Source organism: Sceloporus undulatus, chromosome 3 (genome assembly GCF_019175285.1).
Source record: "Sceloporus undulatus isolate JIND9_A2432 ecotype Alabama chromosome 3, SceUnd_v1.1, whole genome shotgun sequence".
Lineage (NCBI taxonomy): Eukaryota > Metazoa > Chordata > Lepidosauria > Squamata > Phrynosomatidae > Sceloporus > Sceloporus undulatus.
Genome location: NC_056524.1, coordinates 65,841,976 through 65,860,659, shown reverse-complemented (window position 1 = coordinate 65,860,659; position 18,684 = coordinate 65,841,976). Strand labels below are relative to the sequence as shown.

General features: G+C 41.6%; 1 protein-coding gene across 2 annotated transcripts in view; it reads right to left on the bottom strand.

The window, feature by feature from the left end:
* Window positions 1–15,441, bottom strand: part of IFNAR1 (interferon alpha and beta receptor subunit 1) — a 52,298-nt gene extending 36,857 nt beyond the window's left edge. The window contains exons 1-4 of one of the 2 annotated variants that reach the window (XM_042457617.1): window positions 15,281–15,383; window positions 5,738–5,882; window positions 4,635–4,758; window positions 1,147–1,340 (exon numbers count right to left, since the gene is read on the bottom strand). In XM_042457617.1, the coding sequence (XP_042313551.1) occupies window positions 1,147–1,270 (124 nt within the window). In that variant the 5' untranslated portion in view covers window positions 1,271–1,340; window positions 4,635–4,758; window positions 5,738–5,882; window positions 15,281–15,383. Of the gene's footprint in view, window positions 1–1,146; window positions 1,341–4,634; window positions 4,759–5,737; window positions 5,883–15,280 lie in introns of both variants that reach the window. The other variant, XM_042457616.1, reaches the window with a different exon arrangement.
* Window positions 15,442–18,684: the final 3,243 nt, after the last annotated feature.

Genomic DNA, 18,684 nt, shown 5'->3' with positions numbered 1-18,684 from the left:
GGTCAACATCTGCTGGAAACAAAGCATAGAATTGCATAGGACCTAGAAAATGCCAGAGAGAACCTACTTTTTCTGACATGGGTAAGTGAAAAGCCCTGTGGATCCAGGGGTTGTACTGTATATTCATTCTTGTTCCACTAACATTTCAAGATTTGGATAGTCAAAAATACGGACCACTCTTCTCCCTACCTGAACTGGGGGAAACAACAGCAACTTGCAGCATGAGAGCATTTTGACCAGGAAAACAGTGCAGGAGAGAAATATCCCCCCAACAAAATACATATGAGCACTACAGAATTCTGAATGCCAACAATACAGTAATGCTATATACATCTAGTTGTGAAAACAAAATACAGTTGTCCCTCCATATTCGCTAGGGTTAGGGGAACGACACCCCCGTGAATATGGAAAAACCGCAAATAACAAAAACACCATTTTTTTTACCTGAAAGACACCTCTCTAGGAATCTCTAGGTCCTCCAGTGCAACTCTGTGGTCAATGTCCAACATACACTGACCATAGAATGGCACTGGAGTAGCTACAAATGGTCTTTCAGTGCAATTTTTAGTTAAAGTTGACCACAGAGTTGCACTGGAGGACCTAGACCAGGGGTAGGCAATCTGCGGCCCGGCAAGGCCTTGGGACCGGCCCCAGCCTGGTCCTGCCGCCGATTGCCACCGGGGCCTTTGGCCTCTCGCGTGCAGGGGCAAGGGGGGCAATTGTCTATAGATGCCTCAGAAACATGCATTTATATTAACATTTTTTAAAAAACCAGCAAATTTTTTTGCATGTCCTCCACTTTTTAAAAAAAAGTGTCCACCATTTGAAAATGTTGTCCTACATTTGTCCCGGTTTATTTATTTAATTAAATTTTTATTATTTATTTATTTATTTATTTATTGGCTCCCCCCCAGTTGTCTGAGGGACAGCAACCCGGCCCCCGGCTCAAAAAGATTGCCTACCCCTGACCTAGACAGTCCTAGAAAGAACATATTAATGAAATCCGTGAATAATCAAATCCGCAAATATCAAAGATGCAAATATGACTGTAGAACATAGTTCTGGTTTATAAAAATATTGTAAATAACTCTTCATAAGGTTTTGGCTTTTTGATTTGATATAGGTAAACAAGAGATGTATTTATACCTTCTTTATAAGGACAAAATGTTAAATTTGCCCAGGGAGAGTGACCTTTTGTGGTTTCCGCTCTCACATTCACAATATACTCATCAAGATAATGTAGCATTGTTGAAGAGAGATCACATTCCATGATTGTTATATTTTGACACTTCAAAATCACTGACCACTTTTCAGGGCTCCTTTCTTCATCCTCTGGATTTCTAGGTTTGGCGATTAGGGAAAGAAAGCAAATAAACACATGAACTAACAATGTAAATCAATAAGCACTGCTGATCTTTGAATAAAATTCAGTTTAGCTTTGGTCTGCACAACCTGGTAGCCAAATATGGTTACTACACTGTTTATCTGCTGAACTGGCAACAGCTGCAAAGTGGCAGGTTGGTACTTGGAGGAGTGAACGAAAACCATAAAAAATCAAAGTGGCCAGTTGAACATAGGCGCGTAGTCCTCTTCTTGCCAGTCGCTCTTTCCTTGCAAGGCCCTCTCCCAGATGCTCTTCCTGTTTATTGCATAAAGGTGAAAGTGGCAGGTGCTAGTTGACTTTCATAGAGGAAGCTGGTGTGGGAAAACTTAAGCATTGTCACCTGCCAATTTCCGCCTGTAAAGCACATCTGTCTGGCTCAGCTAAATAATTTAAAAAGAAAAAGAAGATTCTCTTTTACTCCAGAACCACAATGGTCTAAAACTGAAATGGGTAAAGGACAACCACTCATACACCCCCAATTTTATATTTTAAAAGTCTCCTGGTTTTCCATGTTTGGTGATCTAGATATTTTGGTCTTCACTTTCTACACCCTTTGACCACCAGCCAAGCTCGCCAGGACTTCTGGGAGTTGACAATCGGAATTTATAAGAACCACAACCCTAGAGGAGGTGGGTTTTAACAGATCTTTGAAGAGACTTCTAATCATTTACAGTTTTGAAAAAAAGCTCTTCCCCAAGCTTAAAATAGGTTTGGGATAAAGCGTGGTGAAATTGCCCTCTAAACTCTCTAAAAGATCTAAGGAGTAATTTAATTTTTTAAAAATTGGGAGGTCAGGAGGGAATGGGGGCAAAATGAGGAAGTCTTGGTTTCAGAGTCTTGATAATTAATCTTTCCTATAAGCATCATGCTTGTATAGGAGATTATTGCCTTTCATGTTTTTCTCTATCATTAACAAAATTAGGAATGATTCAGGCACTTTATATGCTCACATAGGCCTGTTACAGACTGCCAAAATAAAGCTACTTCGAGTCTCTTTGGAGGTATGCTATTTAAATGATGCATGGGTCCTAAGAGTCCGGAGGTCACGCCAAAGCCACACTCCATTCCTAAGCATAGGAGTGCAGCTTTGGTGCAGCTTCCAGACTCTTAGGACCCATGCATCATTTAAATAGCATACCTCCAAAGAGACCTGAAGCAGCTTTATTTTGGCAGTCAGTAACAAGCCTATCTGTGGTGTGCGGCAAAATTATCAGGGTTGGAAACTGTTTTGGTTTTTATTTGTTTAAATAAGGTTTGCTGGTTTAAACCAGTTTTCCCCCCATTAATAGAGTGGTTCTCAAACTTTTTATCCTTGTAACTCCCTTTACATCTACATGTCCCCCATGTAGTATATAAATAAAATATTTTGTTTATTTAGTGTGAATATTTTCATTCACACATTCATGTATATTCATATTTTAATAATTTATAAAGAAATAACATTGTTTAAATTAGAACATAATTATTTAAGTAAATTCAGTATTTAACTGGACATGTGCAAATTTTACACATTAAAAAAAGTTTGGGAGGAGGAGGGATCAAGGTCTCCAAGCCTTGCACCTCCCTTGAGAAACTCTTGCCACACAGTTTGAGAACCACTGCATTACTGTGTGTAGGACTGCACCAATACAGGACTAAATCAGAAAATTAAGGCGCAAAATGCAGTTCAGATGTAAAGGCTGCTAAATTAAATAATAATTGTTCTTTGTAAAAATCTTCTTTTAAAGCAAGTTGTTTTGGTTGAACTTATGTTAACTAAAGGATTTGTTTCTGAATAGCATTTCTTGCACTATAAATAAAGAGATTAAAAAGAAGTAACTGACACTGGATACTGGTCTAACAACGAACAACTGCAACATTGTGAAATGTTTAAATTCAAACAGCCATTGTTGTTTCAGTAAAACGGCTGGAAAGTAATAATAATAGCCAAGCTTAAAAAAAATAAATGAATAATCATTTTTAAAAACCAGGAATGTTTTTTAAAAGTCATATGGTTTTTTTTAAACCAGCTAACCTTAAAGGTAGGAGGGAAATCTTGCCTCACAATCTAAGACCATTGAGTATATCATCCTCAACTCTATGTCTGGATATATAGTCTGTGTACAGAGGGGAACTGTATATGCCTTTTAGCAAACATGCAAAGACCATGGGAGTAGCCCGTAATCACAATTCTATTCCATCATACATCCCTTTTACATGCAATTGTTATATGAAAAGCACTTCTACTTCCTGTAGTATTAGCAAATTCTAGCACTTGTAAATTATTCAAGATTCTTCTAGGGCAAAATCTTAAGTGCTGTACATACTGGCGTATGCGGCACCCCCAACACGTGCTAGGGGTTGGCCGGGGACGCAGCGTCCATACCAGCCTCATCCCTAGCACGTGATGGGGGCGTCAAAATGGCGGCACCCTGTACACACGGGCGTTGCCATTTTGACGTAATGGCTGCGTTGTGTCTAAACGGCGCAGCGCAGCCGTTACGTCCTGGCATCCTTTCAGTGGCACCGAAAAGAGCTCCAAAATGGAGCTCCTTTTGCGCTGCATATTGTTGGCATGGCTTTTACATGGCCGTGCCAGCGATACTGAAGAGAAAAGGGCCAAGCGGCCCTTTCTCTGTCTCCCCACCACTGTCGGGGTGTCCTTGGGGCATGAACCCCCAAGGATACCCCTTTCCAGGCCGCAGGCAAACAGCCTTTTGCCACTTCCCAGAGACCTGGAAAAGTGGCGGATCGGGGCCTCCGGGGCTGCCGCTGTGGTAGCTGAGGCCCCGATCCGTCAGGGAAAGGGGCAGTTTATATCCTGTCTTAATATACCTAAAAGGTTTAGTATAATCTGAGAAATTTATGCCACATGTTTCATGCATGTGTCTAATTTTGACTGGAATATAATCCTATGAATAAAGTAATTTTGTTGATATTTTGGTGAAACATAGAAAAAGAAGCCCTGGTGGCACAGTGGTTAAATGCCAGTACACCAGCCACTCACTCACAGTCTCAAGGTTGTGAATTTGATACCAGCCAGTGGCTCCAGGGTCAACTCAGCCTGGCATCCTTCTGAGGCTGCTAAAATGAGTACCCAGTTCTCTGGGGGCAATTAACTTACACATTGTAAGTAAACTGCTTAAGTGAACTGATAAGTGGCACAGAAATGTACTTGCTATTGCTATTGCTATATCAACACACAGACAAGATCTGGATTGAACCAAAAGTTATAGCAACATTTCACAATCATAGTTAACTGGGAACTTACCCTTGGTACTGGACTGAAAAGGTTACATTGAGATTGCAAGGATTATCCCATTCCCATTTCAGACTAATGTTTGTGTCAACAACATGGACAGTAACATTGTGTGGTTGCTTCAGACATATTAATCCTAGAAATTAAAAACAAAACAAAAACACAGATGCTATTACACTTGAAATATACTTTCCAAGTTCCAAGACCAAGGGTTGTCAGGAAGTTTAATCTGCTTTATCACACAAGGAACCTATTAAGTAAAAAAAATAAATGGCCAAGTATAGCTACACATCTCTTTTTCAAATAGCACAGATATGGCCCCAAATTTTTTTTGGGGGGGGGGGGTGGGATCAGCCAATGCAGAAAACAGAACGTATTTTAGGCTCAAAAGGACCTCAGATGAGAATAAAGCAACACAACTGGAACTTCCCTTCCCTGAGCTCTGACAAGCAATTAACATATTTATGCAGACCTTCAGGGACAAGAGTGGCTGGTGGTTTTTATTATAAAATGTGTTTTATATTGTTTTATTATTGTATCTTGAAAATGTTTTCAACAGCAAGATAGGCTAAAATTGCTCATTAAATATAGCTCTTTTTCCCTCCACTACCCTGTATTGGTCCATTTTTTTAAACATGGGAGTGAAAAGACAGATGCCATCGGGTCTATCCTTAAGAAGAGCCCTCCCTCCATGGCACCTGACTCCATCCAGCCTGGTAGGGAGTGAAAAGACAGGCCAGTGCCATTGGGTCTATCCTTAAGAACAGCCCTCCCTCCATGGCATCTGCCTTGGTCCAGGCCTCAGAAGGAGAGAAGAACTGCTGGACCTGATCCCCTTCCCCACCACCATTCCATTTCCTTTTGTGTTGTGTCTTTTTAGATTGTGAGGGTAGGGAACCATCTAATTAAAAATAATAATTGTAAGCCGCTCTAATAGCCTTTAGGGCTGAAGAGCAGGTCATAAATACCATAATAAATAAATAAACATGCCAGCAAGTATATGTATTCAATGTGAAGCTTTAGAAGTTTAAAACTTTTTGTGACCGTGCTACTGTCCAAATTCTCCTTGAACCTAAAGGCCATAACCCCCCCAAATTTTCATGTGCAAACTTTACCAGATGGTCAGACACTGCCACAATAAGAGAGATCTTGTAGCACCTTTGAGACATAGGCCTGCAGCCATCTCCTTCTTCACCAACTGAGTCCGCGGCAATCACACACCGCGTCCCCAATCTGGCCTTTCCGCAGTGCAAAAAGCAGCTGCAAAAAATGCAAAGAGGATTTGTGTCTGCCTAATTAGTGGTCCATTGTCTGCTGGCAAAAATAGAAACCAAATCGAACCACTCCTTGCATATCCTCCCACCCTGAGGCTTTTCCATGCAACAACAGAAAAATACACAGGTTAACATGTAAATCACTCTTCCCAACCTAGAGTCACACAGTGTGTGTGTGTGCATACATACACACACACACACACAAACACACACACACCATTCACTTCCATGCCAGCATTATCTGCAGATGCCAGCCAATAAACTCTTCTAGAACATGGCCACAAGGCCCGAAAAACCCACAAAAAATTATGGATGCCCCCAGCCATGAAAGCCTTCGACTTCACAATACACTTAGACTGTCTTACTTTGGACATATCATGAGAAGGCATGAATCAAGACAATAATGTTCGGAAAGGTGGAGGGTAGTGGAAAAAGAGCAAGGCCACATGCTAGATGGATGGACTTTATTAAAGAGACCACAAACATGAGTTTGCAGGAGCTAGGCCTGGGGTAGGCAACCTTTTTGAACCGGGGGCCGGGTTGCTGTCCCTCAGACAACTGGGGGCCCGAACTCAAAATGGCACCCAGAGCGGCACGGAAGCTGCGGCGAGGGCAGCAATCGGCAGCAGGACCGGTCCCAAGGCCTCACCGGGCTGGATTCGGCCCACGGGCCGTAGGTTGCCGACCCCTGAGCTAGGCAGAGCAGCAGAGGATAGGGGAACTTGCAGATGTCTCATCCATAGGATTGCCATGGGTTGAGACTGACACAAAGGCAGTTAACAACAAAACTGCCATATCTAAAAAATGTTTCCTAATGCAAAAATGTGGAGGATTTCCTTAGAAATCCAATGTAATCAGCCTAACAAAGGAGCTTTACAAAGGACTAAGGCAACTTGGATTTCAAAAGAAGCATTTTGTTTTGTCTTGCTAATGGAAGTATTCACATGACCAGAAGGAGGAGGGACCAGCTGGCATGAATCCAGCAACACCTGAACTGAAAACAGCAACATCTTCAAAATGCAGGCTTGTGAGTAGCATTGTCCTAATTTTTTCCCCTCCTGTATGATTTTTAACACCTTTGCCTGATGAAAAAGCCGGAGGAGCTTCAAATACTTGTAACATATATTTTGTGCATTTTGGTTGGCAAATAAAGGTTGTTTTGTGGATTTTGGATGCTATTGTACTTTGCTACATTGCTACCCCTAGATATGCCATGCCAAGTTGGCAATTGTGGGGAGGCGTGTCACAGCTGGAAATGGAATGGTGCAACCTCTGCAAATTTCTCTTTCCCTGACAAACCTCCCATTGGACCAGATGAGGTTTCGTCCCAAATCGAACCACAGTACAGGAACAAATCTTTGTGTATAAGAATGAATATGTCTTATTTCCTATAAAAATAAAAGAGGGTAGCTGCTTGACGTTTCGGTTATCTTATCCCACATTATATGTGTGTATGTATACCGTACATATGAATGTACTCACATGCTTCATGGGAAGTGAAATAAAGAAGGCAACTGCCAACTGGTTGAGGGAGAAGACCAATTTTGGGACAAGTGGAGTTAAATTCAGCAAAATGGCAAGAATAATGAAAAATCCCACACAGAAGAACCAGATAAGAAAAATTAGATGCAAATTGTTTGCTTAGCCAAAAGAATTGTAAACAATAATTAAGCAGTTAGACCACCCTAGATAAAACACAGGATGCAACAAAATGCGAAGCGTAAACAGAGAAAGATGTCAATACTGTATACATTTGCATGCAACAAGTAGTTCTTTTATGCTTGATTCATGAACAACAGGAAGCAGACATAAAATACAGGATGTCATAGTCTGACTGACCTATAGTTTCCCAAATCTTCTTTTGATACTGATCAGAACAGATACTGCAATCCAGAAATTAGAAGGTTTGAGAAGGGCAGCTATGAAAGTGTAAAGACATAACTGTGAACACTAAAGTGAGGATACTGTACTGCAAACCATTGTACTTTCCCATCATGTTGTAAAGATGCAAAAGCTGGACAGTAAAAAAACTAATAGGAAGCAAATAAACTCATTTGAGATGGGGAACTGGAGAAGAGTGCTGAGGATACTGTGGATGGCCAAGAAGACAAGCAAATGGGTTCTAGAACAGATCAAGCTAGAAATCTCACTGGAAGCCAAGATGACTATATTGAGGCTGTCATATTTTAGCCGCACCATGAGGAAAAGTTAATCATTAGAAAAGAGAATGATACTAGGAAAGGTGGAAGACAGCAGAAAGAGCGGAAGAGCCAGATGGTTAGACTTGATCAAGGAAGACATGGGCCTGAGCCTACAGGATCTTAGCAGGGAGGTTGAGGTGCTTGGAAATGTCTCATTCACAGGGTCACCATGAGCTGATGTCCACTCGAGGGCAGTTAACAACAGAATTATTATTATTATTATTATTATTATTATTATTATTATTATTATTAGCTTTATTTATAAAGCGCCGTAAATGTACACGGTGCTGTATAAAACCAAGTAAAATCCAGAATATATAAAAAGCTTGTCTGTAACGTACAATCTAAAAGTTAAAACAACAAATTAAAACAGAACAAAAAAACATTTTTAGAAATACAGCATACCACTTTACACATACATTAATGTTGTATAATTACATTTCGAAGGCCTGCTTGGATAAAAAAGGTTATCACCTGCCAGTGAAAGAAACTGTTTAGGGAAGCGTTCGCAGGCCTTACATGACTGTTAGACTATGCTGTTTTAACCTGTGTTGTTTATTTTATTGCTTCTAATTTAATATACATATTAATCTCCATTGTTCTTTGTAGAGTGTACACCACTGTCAGGTCTTTATTTTATTTTATTTTATTTTAATTGATCATTTGTCCAGTGCTGTGTAACCCTACAGCGCAATAATAATAATAATAATAATAATAATAATAATAATGGACCAACGAGACCTCCTGTGGAAGGGATTTCCACAGCCTTGGAACAGCCACTGAGAATGCTCTCTCTGGATTCCTCACCAAACAAGCCTGCAAAGGTGAGATAAAGCCTTCTGCTGAAGATCTAAAAACTCGAGTTGGCTTGTACAGGGAGATACAATCTTTAAGCTAATTTAGACTCAAGCCATGTAAGGCTTTAAAAAACAAAACCAACACTTTGAATTCAGCAAAACAAACAAACAAACAAAAACGGAGTGGTAGCCAGTTTCAACATGGGGGTCACATGATTCCTGTAACCTATCCTGGTCAACAGCCTGGCTGCAACATTTTGAACCCTCTGAAGTTTCCAAACGGTTTCCAGAACAGTTCCACATAGATCAAGGCATATGTTACCATGCCCAGATCTGACTTCTCAAGTAATTGATGCAACTGGTGCACTAACTTTTAATTGTGCAAATACACTCCTAGCCACAGCCAAACCTAGGACACACAGGCTCAGATCTAAGTTCAGGAATACACCCAATGTGAACCTGAGATTTCAAGAGGAAGGTAACTATCCAATACAGGCTGTATCCCTATACCCTGATCTGCCTTAATGCAGAGCATCTCTGGATTAAGTTTCAATTTGTTCACCCTCATCCAGTCCAATACTGACAGCAGCCAATGGTTTCATATAGAAGCTGTTTCCTATGGATCATATGGAAAGGAGAGATAAGAGTTGGGTGTCACCAGCATACTCATGACACTGGATCACAAAGCTCCACTTGACTTCTTCCAGCTATTTCATGTAAATATTAAACAGCATGGGGGATAGAACTAAGCCCTGAAGTTCAGGGCCAGGATGCTGACCACTTTTAAACCCAGCAGACTGTGGAATGGGGCACTTGGAGTGGGAAATGGACTCTTGATAGACCACAGCAACTCTGCCTCCCTACCCCCTTAGCTTTTCTGCTCCTCCATGTGGAAGAGTTGGAAATATTGCCCACCCACACCTTCATCCAGCCAGGTCTCTGTGACACAAGACAGGCCAGCATGTTAATTCAAGAGCCAGTCCTGGATCAAGGATGTCCCCCCCACCCCCGCAACTGATTGACCTGGTACTAAGCAGTAGCATTTTCAGCTGGGGAGAGGGGTTGTTGCAAAGGCTATTAAAACAACATGAAATGGAAGACAGTTTAGGGGCAACCAATTCTATGGCTCTCCGCTCTCTCTTGATGATTGCCTGTCTCCCCACCTGTTAATGTTGCAATGGCTGCTCCCTTGACTGCTCTCCGCCCCATTTAACTGATGGTCATCATGACTGGATCCTGCATGCTCTTATTGTTGCTAAAGCTTTATAGTACTGTACAGGATTAGAAAATAAATATTCATCATCTATTGTTAAATAGTTAGAAGAACTTCCTGCTTTACCTACTCATAAATATGTATTTTAGAGAGGACATTTGTCATCATCCAGCCTGGGAGGATTAGTCTGAAGAAGAAGATTCTTCAGATTAGCATGAAGAAGAGCCCTCACTCCAGTCCATCTGCCATGGTCCAGTTCTCAGAGGGAGAGAAGAACAACTGGACTTGATCCTCTTCCCCACCACCATTCCCTTCTCCTTTTGTGTCATGTCTTTTTACTAGATTGTAAGCCTGAGGTCAGGAAACCGTCTGAATAATAATAATAATAATAATAATAATAATAATAGGATTTATTTATATACCGCCCAATCACTGGGAATCCAGGCGGTTTACAACAGAGGGGATAACAGACGGTTCCCTGCCCTCAGGCTTACAATCTAAAAGACACGACACAAAAAGAGAAGGGAATGGTGGGGGGGAGGGGATCAGGTCCAGCATTCGTCTCTCCCTCTGAGACCTGGACCAAGGCAGATGGACCGGAGGGAGGGCTCTTCTTCTTTAGGCTAGCCCCGATGGAGCTCGGCCAGCCTATTCTCTCCCTCGCAGGCCGAAAGATGACTGTTAAGGAGGCTCTTTCTTCAGGCTAGCCCCAATGGAGTTGGGTCAGCCTATTCTCTCCCTCACAGGCCGAAAGATGACTGTTAAGGAGGGGGGAGGAGGCTCTTTCTTCAGGCTAGCCCCAATGGAGCTGGGCCAGCCTATTCTCTCCCTCACAGGCCAAAAGATGACTATTAAGGAGGGAGAAAAACTATCTGTAAGCTGCTCTGAGAGCCTTTAGGGCTGATGAGCAGGGCATAAATACTGTAAATAAATAAATAAATGAGATGCCAACTTCAAGAAAATGTGTTTTTGGACATATGATCTGCTTATATCAATGTACAGTCGGCCGTTAGTATCTAGGGGGTTCTGTTCCAGACCCACCCCCCATGGATGCCAAGATCCACGGGACCTCAAGCCCTATGGTTTTGAATGGCCGCGTGCATGTGCCACTATTAGGGTCAATGGGGTTTGTCATCCACCGATGCTCAAATCTGCAGATGGCAAGCCTGTGGTTGGGGTGGGTGAACTGTATCTGCCCAGTTCACACTCATAGCCCATGTATTCCTATATATTTCTTTTTTTCATTTTTCTTCCTCTTTACTCTACTGTCTTTCTTTGTAGTTATACTTTTAAAAATACAACTGAAAATAATTTTTAAAAGCAATAAAACTTTCTTAGGAAAAAAAATCCTTAACTGGGGTGCTGCCACAAAAAATACAGGAGAAAGCAAATAGCAAATAAGCTAGAGCCCATGTGAATGCTTGACCGGGAGAGAAAAGTAACACACCACACCTATTTTTGGAGGGATTTCTACAGAGAAAAGGCAGCAAGAAAAATGGTTGGCATCTCCCTTAAAAGACAGAGTTCTAAATGCTTTGTCATATAAGAGTGCAGGGGATAATTTCTCATGTAAGTCATGGTGCCAAACCTATGAGAGCCAGTGCAGAATAGCGCCAGACTGGAATTTGGGAGATCCAAATTTTAGTCCTTACACTTCATGAAAACTCATGGAGGTGTCTTTAGGGACAGCCAGTATCTTTTAAGCCTCAGGTACCTCAAAAGGTTTTTGAGAGGATAAAATGTTGAAGAAAGGAGCTACACATTGAGCTAACTAAATGAAATTGTTGTTGTTTCCTACTTATGTCCTCTTATAGGATTTTCTTGGCATGCTTTGTTCAGAGCGGGGTTTGCATTTTCCTATCTCTGAGCCTGAGAGTATGACTTGCCCAAAGACATCCAGTGGGTTTCCATGGCCGAGTGGGGATTTGAACCCTGGTCTCCATAGTGGTAGGCAAACCCCGCTCTGAACTAATTCACGCTGAATGAAATATGGGATATGAATTAAGCAATATTGAATAAATAATAAAGTAATTATAGAATGAATTATTGATGCCTTTCCCCCACTTATAAGCCATCACATGTTGTGTTTGTGATAGAAATAAATAATTACAGCAAAGAAAAAGTACCAGTTAAGAGTATGCTTAGAATCATCCTATGGCTTCCCAACTTATTTGAAGCATCCAATTTTCTCCATTAAAGCCTGTGCAAATAAATATCTCTATGAACTGATTTCCTAACTTACACTTCTTCCCCCACCACACCACACTGACACATCCTGAAAGCTAACATCAATAAAACCACATGATGGCGGCAGGGCAGAAATAAGAGCCATGGCAAGCCCAAGATATTTTGCTGCCTGATGAATAGCAGCTAAGGCTTGTTGTTGTTATGTGCCTTCAAGTTGACTTTGACTTATGGCACTCTATCCTAGGATTGTCTTGACAAGATTTATTTACAAGATAATTGTTATGCCATCCTCTGAAGCTGAGAGAGTGTGATTTGTCTAAGGCTTCCCAGTGAGTTTCAATGGTCCAAAATACACTGCAGAAATCATACAGTTTGAGACTGTTTTAACTGCCCTGGCTCAATGCTAGAGAATCCTGGGAATAGTAGTTAATTGTAGCATCTGAGCTCTCTGACAGAGAAGCCTAAATGTCTCACAAAACTACAGTTTTGTAGTTTCCCTAGCTATGACCAGGGCAGTTAAAGTTGTCTCAGACTGGATTATTTCTGGAGTGTATTTTGGATCAATGTCAGAGTGGGGATTCAAACCCTGGTCCGACACTCAAACCACAACATCCCCTCAAATCAAGCTGCATAGTGAGTGCACTACACTAACCAAATAATTTTGGCACACGAAGCAAATAGTTTTACCAGTGTTTAATTAATAAGGATATATGTACACACACACACATATATATGTATGTACAGTGGACCCTTGTTATACGCTGGAGTTTGGTTCCAATATCTCCTGTAGATAACAAAATCCGTGTATGCTCAAGTCCCATTAAATATAATGACATAACAAAATGGTGTCCCTTATAAAAAATGGAAAATCAAGGTATGATATTTGAAAGTTACACTTTTTTTTAACATTTTCAAACCATGGATGCTGGAATCAGTGTATAAAAAATCCATGTATAAGAAGGGCCAACTGTATGTATAAAAACTGAAATAACTATTTGCTGCCCTTTCCCATCATCCAAATTTTTGTCCCTGAAGGCAACTATTACATGCTGAATAACAGAACAGCCCAATTCCTGGAAGCCGTTTGCACTCAAATACGGAGTGCCAAGAAATGCTGATCTCTTTTTGGGAAGCCCTTTTTCATGTTTCAGCATTATGTGCTGAGTATACCTTTAGCTTTGTTTGCTATGACAATAGAAACATGAAGCTTTGCAACCTTTCCTTTCACACTGCTTTACTTCTTCCCAGGACTCTATCTTAACCCAGTCCTTCCCAAATGGGCTTATGCGGGGCACCAGCAATTATTCCACCACCACCAAAATGTGCCAAGTACCCGCCCCAGATGTGTGTCCACTGCCTACAATTTTTTCTTTTCTGGAAATGTGTCTGGGACTGAAAGCTGATGGCTTATGAACCACCACTTTTGAGTACACCGACTTAACCAATGGCCACCCTATAGCAGTGAAATCTATGACCCAAAAGAAGGGGACAGGGTGGTGCAGTGGTCTGAGCTTTGGACTATGACTCTGAAGTCCAGGTTCGAATCCCGGCTTGACCATGGAAATCCACTGGGTGAACTTGGGCAAGTCACACTCTCTCAGCCTCAGAAGATGGCAATGGCAAATCTCTGAAGAAATCTTGCCAAGAAAACCATGACAGATTCACCTTAGGGCGGTGAGAAGCTAGAAATGACTTGTAAAGCACACAACAACAAGCATCCCAAATAAAAATTCTTTCCCCCAGGACGTTTCCTCCAGTGCCTGAGTTCCTAGCATTGTTGTTGTTGTGTGCCTTTTGACTTATGGAGACACTGAGGCGACCTGATCATGGAAGTTTTCTTGGCAAGATTATTTCAGAGGACGTTTTGCCATTGCCTTTAGCACCTTAAAACTTCAGTAGAGCATTCAGAAACTCAGTTTAGGCATGTAGGCAACATTTAAGGAGGGGAATGAGAACACAGCAAATGAAGGGGCAAACAGTTTTCACTATTAAGTATTTAATGTATATTATTATTACATTATTATTATTATTATCATCATCATCCAAGGTAGTGAACAAGTACAAAACAATACAATTTAAAAACAATACAAAATATTAAAATACATAAGTACAGCATTTAAAAATATGTTTAATTTAATAATATAATTTAATTTTAATTTAATAGTTTAATTTGAGTACCTTAATTTTTAATTATTATTTATTTAATTAATTTAAATTAATTAAATAATAATTAAAATTAATTAAATAATTAAAATTATTAAACAATAAATTATTATTTATTTAAATAATTATTTAAATAATTTTCATTTATTATTTATTATTATTATTTAATTGTTATTTGATTTATTTAAATAATTTTAATTGTTATTTAATTTATTTGATTTTAATTATTAATTTAATAATTTAATTTATTTTTTTAAGTAAGTTTAAAAAACCCCAGTTACCTTCCTTTATAAAATGAAACTATATCAGCTAAGCATTTAGAAATCCAGTTTTGGCATCCAACACAAAAAGGCAGGCAACCTTAAGGAGGAAGGCAAACACAGCAAATGACGAGGCAAACAAGTTTTCACTATCAAGTATTTTCATTTATACCTTCATTTATACCATTATATATATATATATATATATACACACACACACACACACACACACACTCTTCTTTGTGTGTGTGTGTTGTGTGTCTTGAAGTCGTTCCCGACTTATGGCGACCCTCTCTCATTGAGGTTTTCTTGGCCAGATTCGTCCAGAGGAGGCTTTAGTTTCCACTGCCTCCCCCTGAGGCTGAGAGAGTGTGACTTTTTGCCTAAGGCCACCCAATGGTGGGACTCGAACCCTGGTCCCGCACTCAAAAAAGCAGCAATGCCACTCTGGGAAGGGAGGGCGGTGCCCTTGTTTTGCATCCCAGGAATAACGGTCCCAAAGCCCAGGCGAAGAAAGAGGCGGGTAATCCACCCAAACACACCCAAACGCAGGGGGGACTCACCCATGGACAGAGCCCTGGCTCCCAGGGAGGCGAGGAGCACCATAAGCAGAGAGCATGGCCCTGGCATGGCTCCCCTGAGGGAACAAGGGAAGCAGGAATGCAGACACAGAGCCCAGAGAGAGAGAGAGAGGATGCCTCAAGCCCAGACCGCCTCAGGGTCACGTGACTCCCATGACGTCGACACCGCCGCCATTTTAGCCTCCCTCCCTCCCTCCTTCTTTCCACTCCTCTCTGAGGGTGTGGTGGTATTATGGGTCTGTAGACCCAGGAGTAGAGAGGGGCCTTATAGCACCTTATTGAGGCTCACTGAAAGAGAGAAAGTTGGCAATATTCAGTTAAGTCTCAAAGGAAGCTGCAAGAGCACTCCTCTGAGGGAGAACTTGTAGCACCTTTGAGACTACATTATTACAACACTCCTTTGAGGGAGATCTTGTAGCACCTAGTATAAACTAATAATAATAATAATAATAATAATAATAATAATAATAATCATAATAAATAATAATAATATAATAATTTTATTTCTATCCCACCTCTCCAATAGGATCGAGGCAGCTTACAACAATAATAAATCCATACAATATAAAAATAAATCCACTCTCCCCCACCCTCCTTAACTAAACAACATAATATTCCTGCATAACAATAGTAAAATACCAATTTATTCATTACACTATTATACAGTGCTACTCTTCCACTTTTAACTTTTCTCTGTCTTCTCTCCCTAGCTGCCTCATTGCATTCTGGGACTTGGAGTTTAATGAGGAGACATATTAGAATCTCAGCCAGAGAGCTCTTAGGCCCCACGGACTACAAGCCCCCGAATGCAACAGGAGGCAGCTAGGGCAATCAAAGTGGAATAGCAGTGTTGTGTGGTTAATGTAAGAAACTGGCAACATAAGCTTTCCTAGACTTTAAGGCTACTTCCTCTTCCAAATGTGTCTGAGGAAGTAGGTTTAAGTCTAGAAAAGCTCATGCTACCAACTTCTTTCGGCTAGTCACAAAGGTGCTACTATTGCAGATATTTCAGGAGACAGTACTTCTCTGTACAAGATCTCTTCACATCTGATTCTACAGACTAACACGGCTATATCTTGGTGGAATTCAAAGATATAGCCGTGTTAGTCTGTAGAATCAGTGCGCAGAGAGAGATCTTGTAGCACCTCTGAGATTCACTGAATAAAGAAGTTGGCAACATGAGTTTTCCTAAAGTCTACTTCCTATGCATCTGAGGAAGTAGACTTAAGTTAGGGAAGCTCATGCTGCCACCTTTCTTCCATTAGTGTCAAAGGTGCTACAAGATCTCTCTACATATGATTCCATAGATTAACCGGCTATGTCTTTGAATTCATGCTCTGAGGGAATTAGTTTTCAGCGGGAGGGATGCCTTCTTCCTCTCAGAGGACAACATATTTGTTGTTGTGTGGCTCCAATTTCTGACTTATGATGACGACCCTACATAGGGTTTTCTTGGCAGGGCTACTTCAGAGGGGGTCGGCCCTTGCCATCATCCTCTGAGGCTGAGAGAGTGTAACTGCTCAAGGGTTACCATGGCTGAGCTGGGTTTTGAACCCTGGTCTCCAGAGTCCATCGTTCAAACTACTATTTATTTATTTATTATTTTTAATTTCATTGATATGAAATCTCCCCAGGGGCCAATGGCGGCTCACAGATTTAAAAACATTACAATAAAATTTAAAACAGTTTCAAAATTATCAAAAACCCCAATACAAATCATATTAAAATATCAGAAGTTAAAAGACATGACAAATATACACACTCAGTATAAAATATAAGCCACTACACCACACTAATGCTTTGGTCCAAAACACACTGCAGAAATAATCTAGTTTGAGACTGCTTTGAGTGCCCTTGGCTCAGTGCTAAGGAATCCTGCGGATTGTAGTTTTAATGTGGCATCAGAACTCTCTGACAGAGAAGGCTAAATGCCTCACAAAACTGCAGTTCCAGAATTCACTAGAATTGAGCCAGGGCAGTTAAAGCGGTCTCAAACTGGATGATTTCTGCAGTGGTTTTGGACCTTTAATGTTATAACTGCCTCTCAAGTCATCGCTGATCCTGGTGACCCTGTGGAGAGCTATTTCCAAGATCCCCTTGTCCTCCACTGCCTCCTGGGTAACCAGATGTCCTAACCGCAAAGGAGGACAAGTCATTGTGAAATGGAGGGTATTCAAGAAAATAGAGGGAATTTCAAAATAAACGCTAAAAACTCATATAAATGTAAATTCATACATCTGAGTCATGTTTAAATGGAGGACATTTTGGTTTACTCTGGACAAAGGTTGAAATGTAGGACATGTCTTGGAAAAGGAGGACATCAGATCACCCTATCCACTACCCTGCTCAAGTCTTGCAACACAGGGCCTGGCTTCCTTTTTCCTTCTTTCCACCTTTCCTACATTATTCCCCCCCCCCCGAATGAGTCATGCCTTCTCATGATGTGGCCAAAGTACAACAGCCTCAGTTTGATTATCTTGCCTTCCAGGGAAATTTTGGCTTTATCTGTTCAAAGACCCATTTGTTTGTCTTTTTAGCCATCACATATTTTCAGCTTCTTCTCATCATATTGAACACTGGGCTACAACTCTGGAGACCAGGGTCATGGAAGCCACCTTGTGCAAGTCACCAGATTCTCAACCTCAGAGGATTGCAGGACAATCCCTCCCTGCATTCAGAACTAATTTTGCCAACAAAACCCCATGGGGTTGCTTTACAATAGCCCTTATCAGACGAGTGTGGAACTGGGGGTCTTCTGCACTGGGCGGTTCGAATTCACGTTATTTGCACAATACCATCATACCACGCATTCGAATGGCCAATCCACACTCACGTGAATGGCACGAGCTGCCGAACTGAATGCGTATGGCTCCTCTTTTTGGAGCGTGTTGGCCAGTGCGCGTGATAAGGGGATTGGCAATATCCTGGATTGGGGCTCTGTTCGATCTCAGTGCGAAGGGTCGGTGTGACTCCCGTCCTTGAATTCCATCGCAAGACCCCCAGATTCCAATGTTTACTTGGTGGGTCTTTCCTCTTGCCGGTTCCAGGGAAGCGGGGGGGGGGGGCGGTTCCAGCGGCCTCTCTCCTCCTCCTCCCGGCTTGAGAGGCATCCCTGGCTGCATCCCAGGCAGGGAAGAGCGCGGGGGCCGCTGGAATCGCGGTTCCAGCAGCCTCCTCCTCCCGGCTTGGGAGCCAGCCTAGGCTGCATCCCCAGGCAGGGAAGAGGCGCGGGGGCCGCTGGAATCGCGGTTCCAGCAGCCTCCTCCTCCTCCTCCGGCTTGGGAGCCAGCCTAGGCTGCCTCTCAAGCGGGAGGAGGAGGAGGAGGCCGTTGGAACGGGGCGATCGCTGCGATTCATGCGCACATGCGCATGGTTTCTATTCCCGA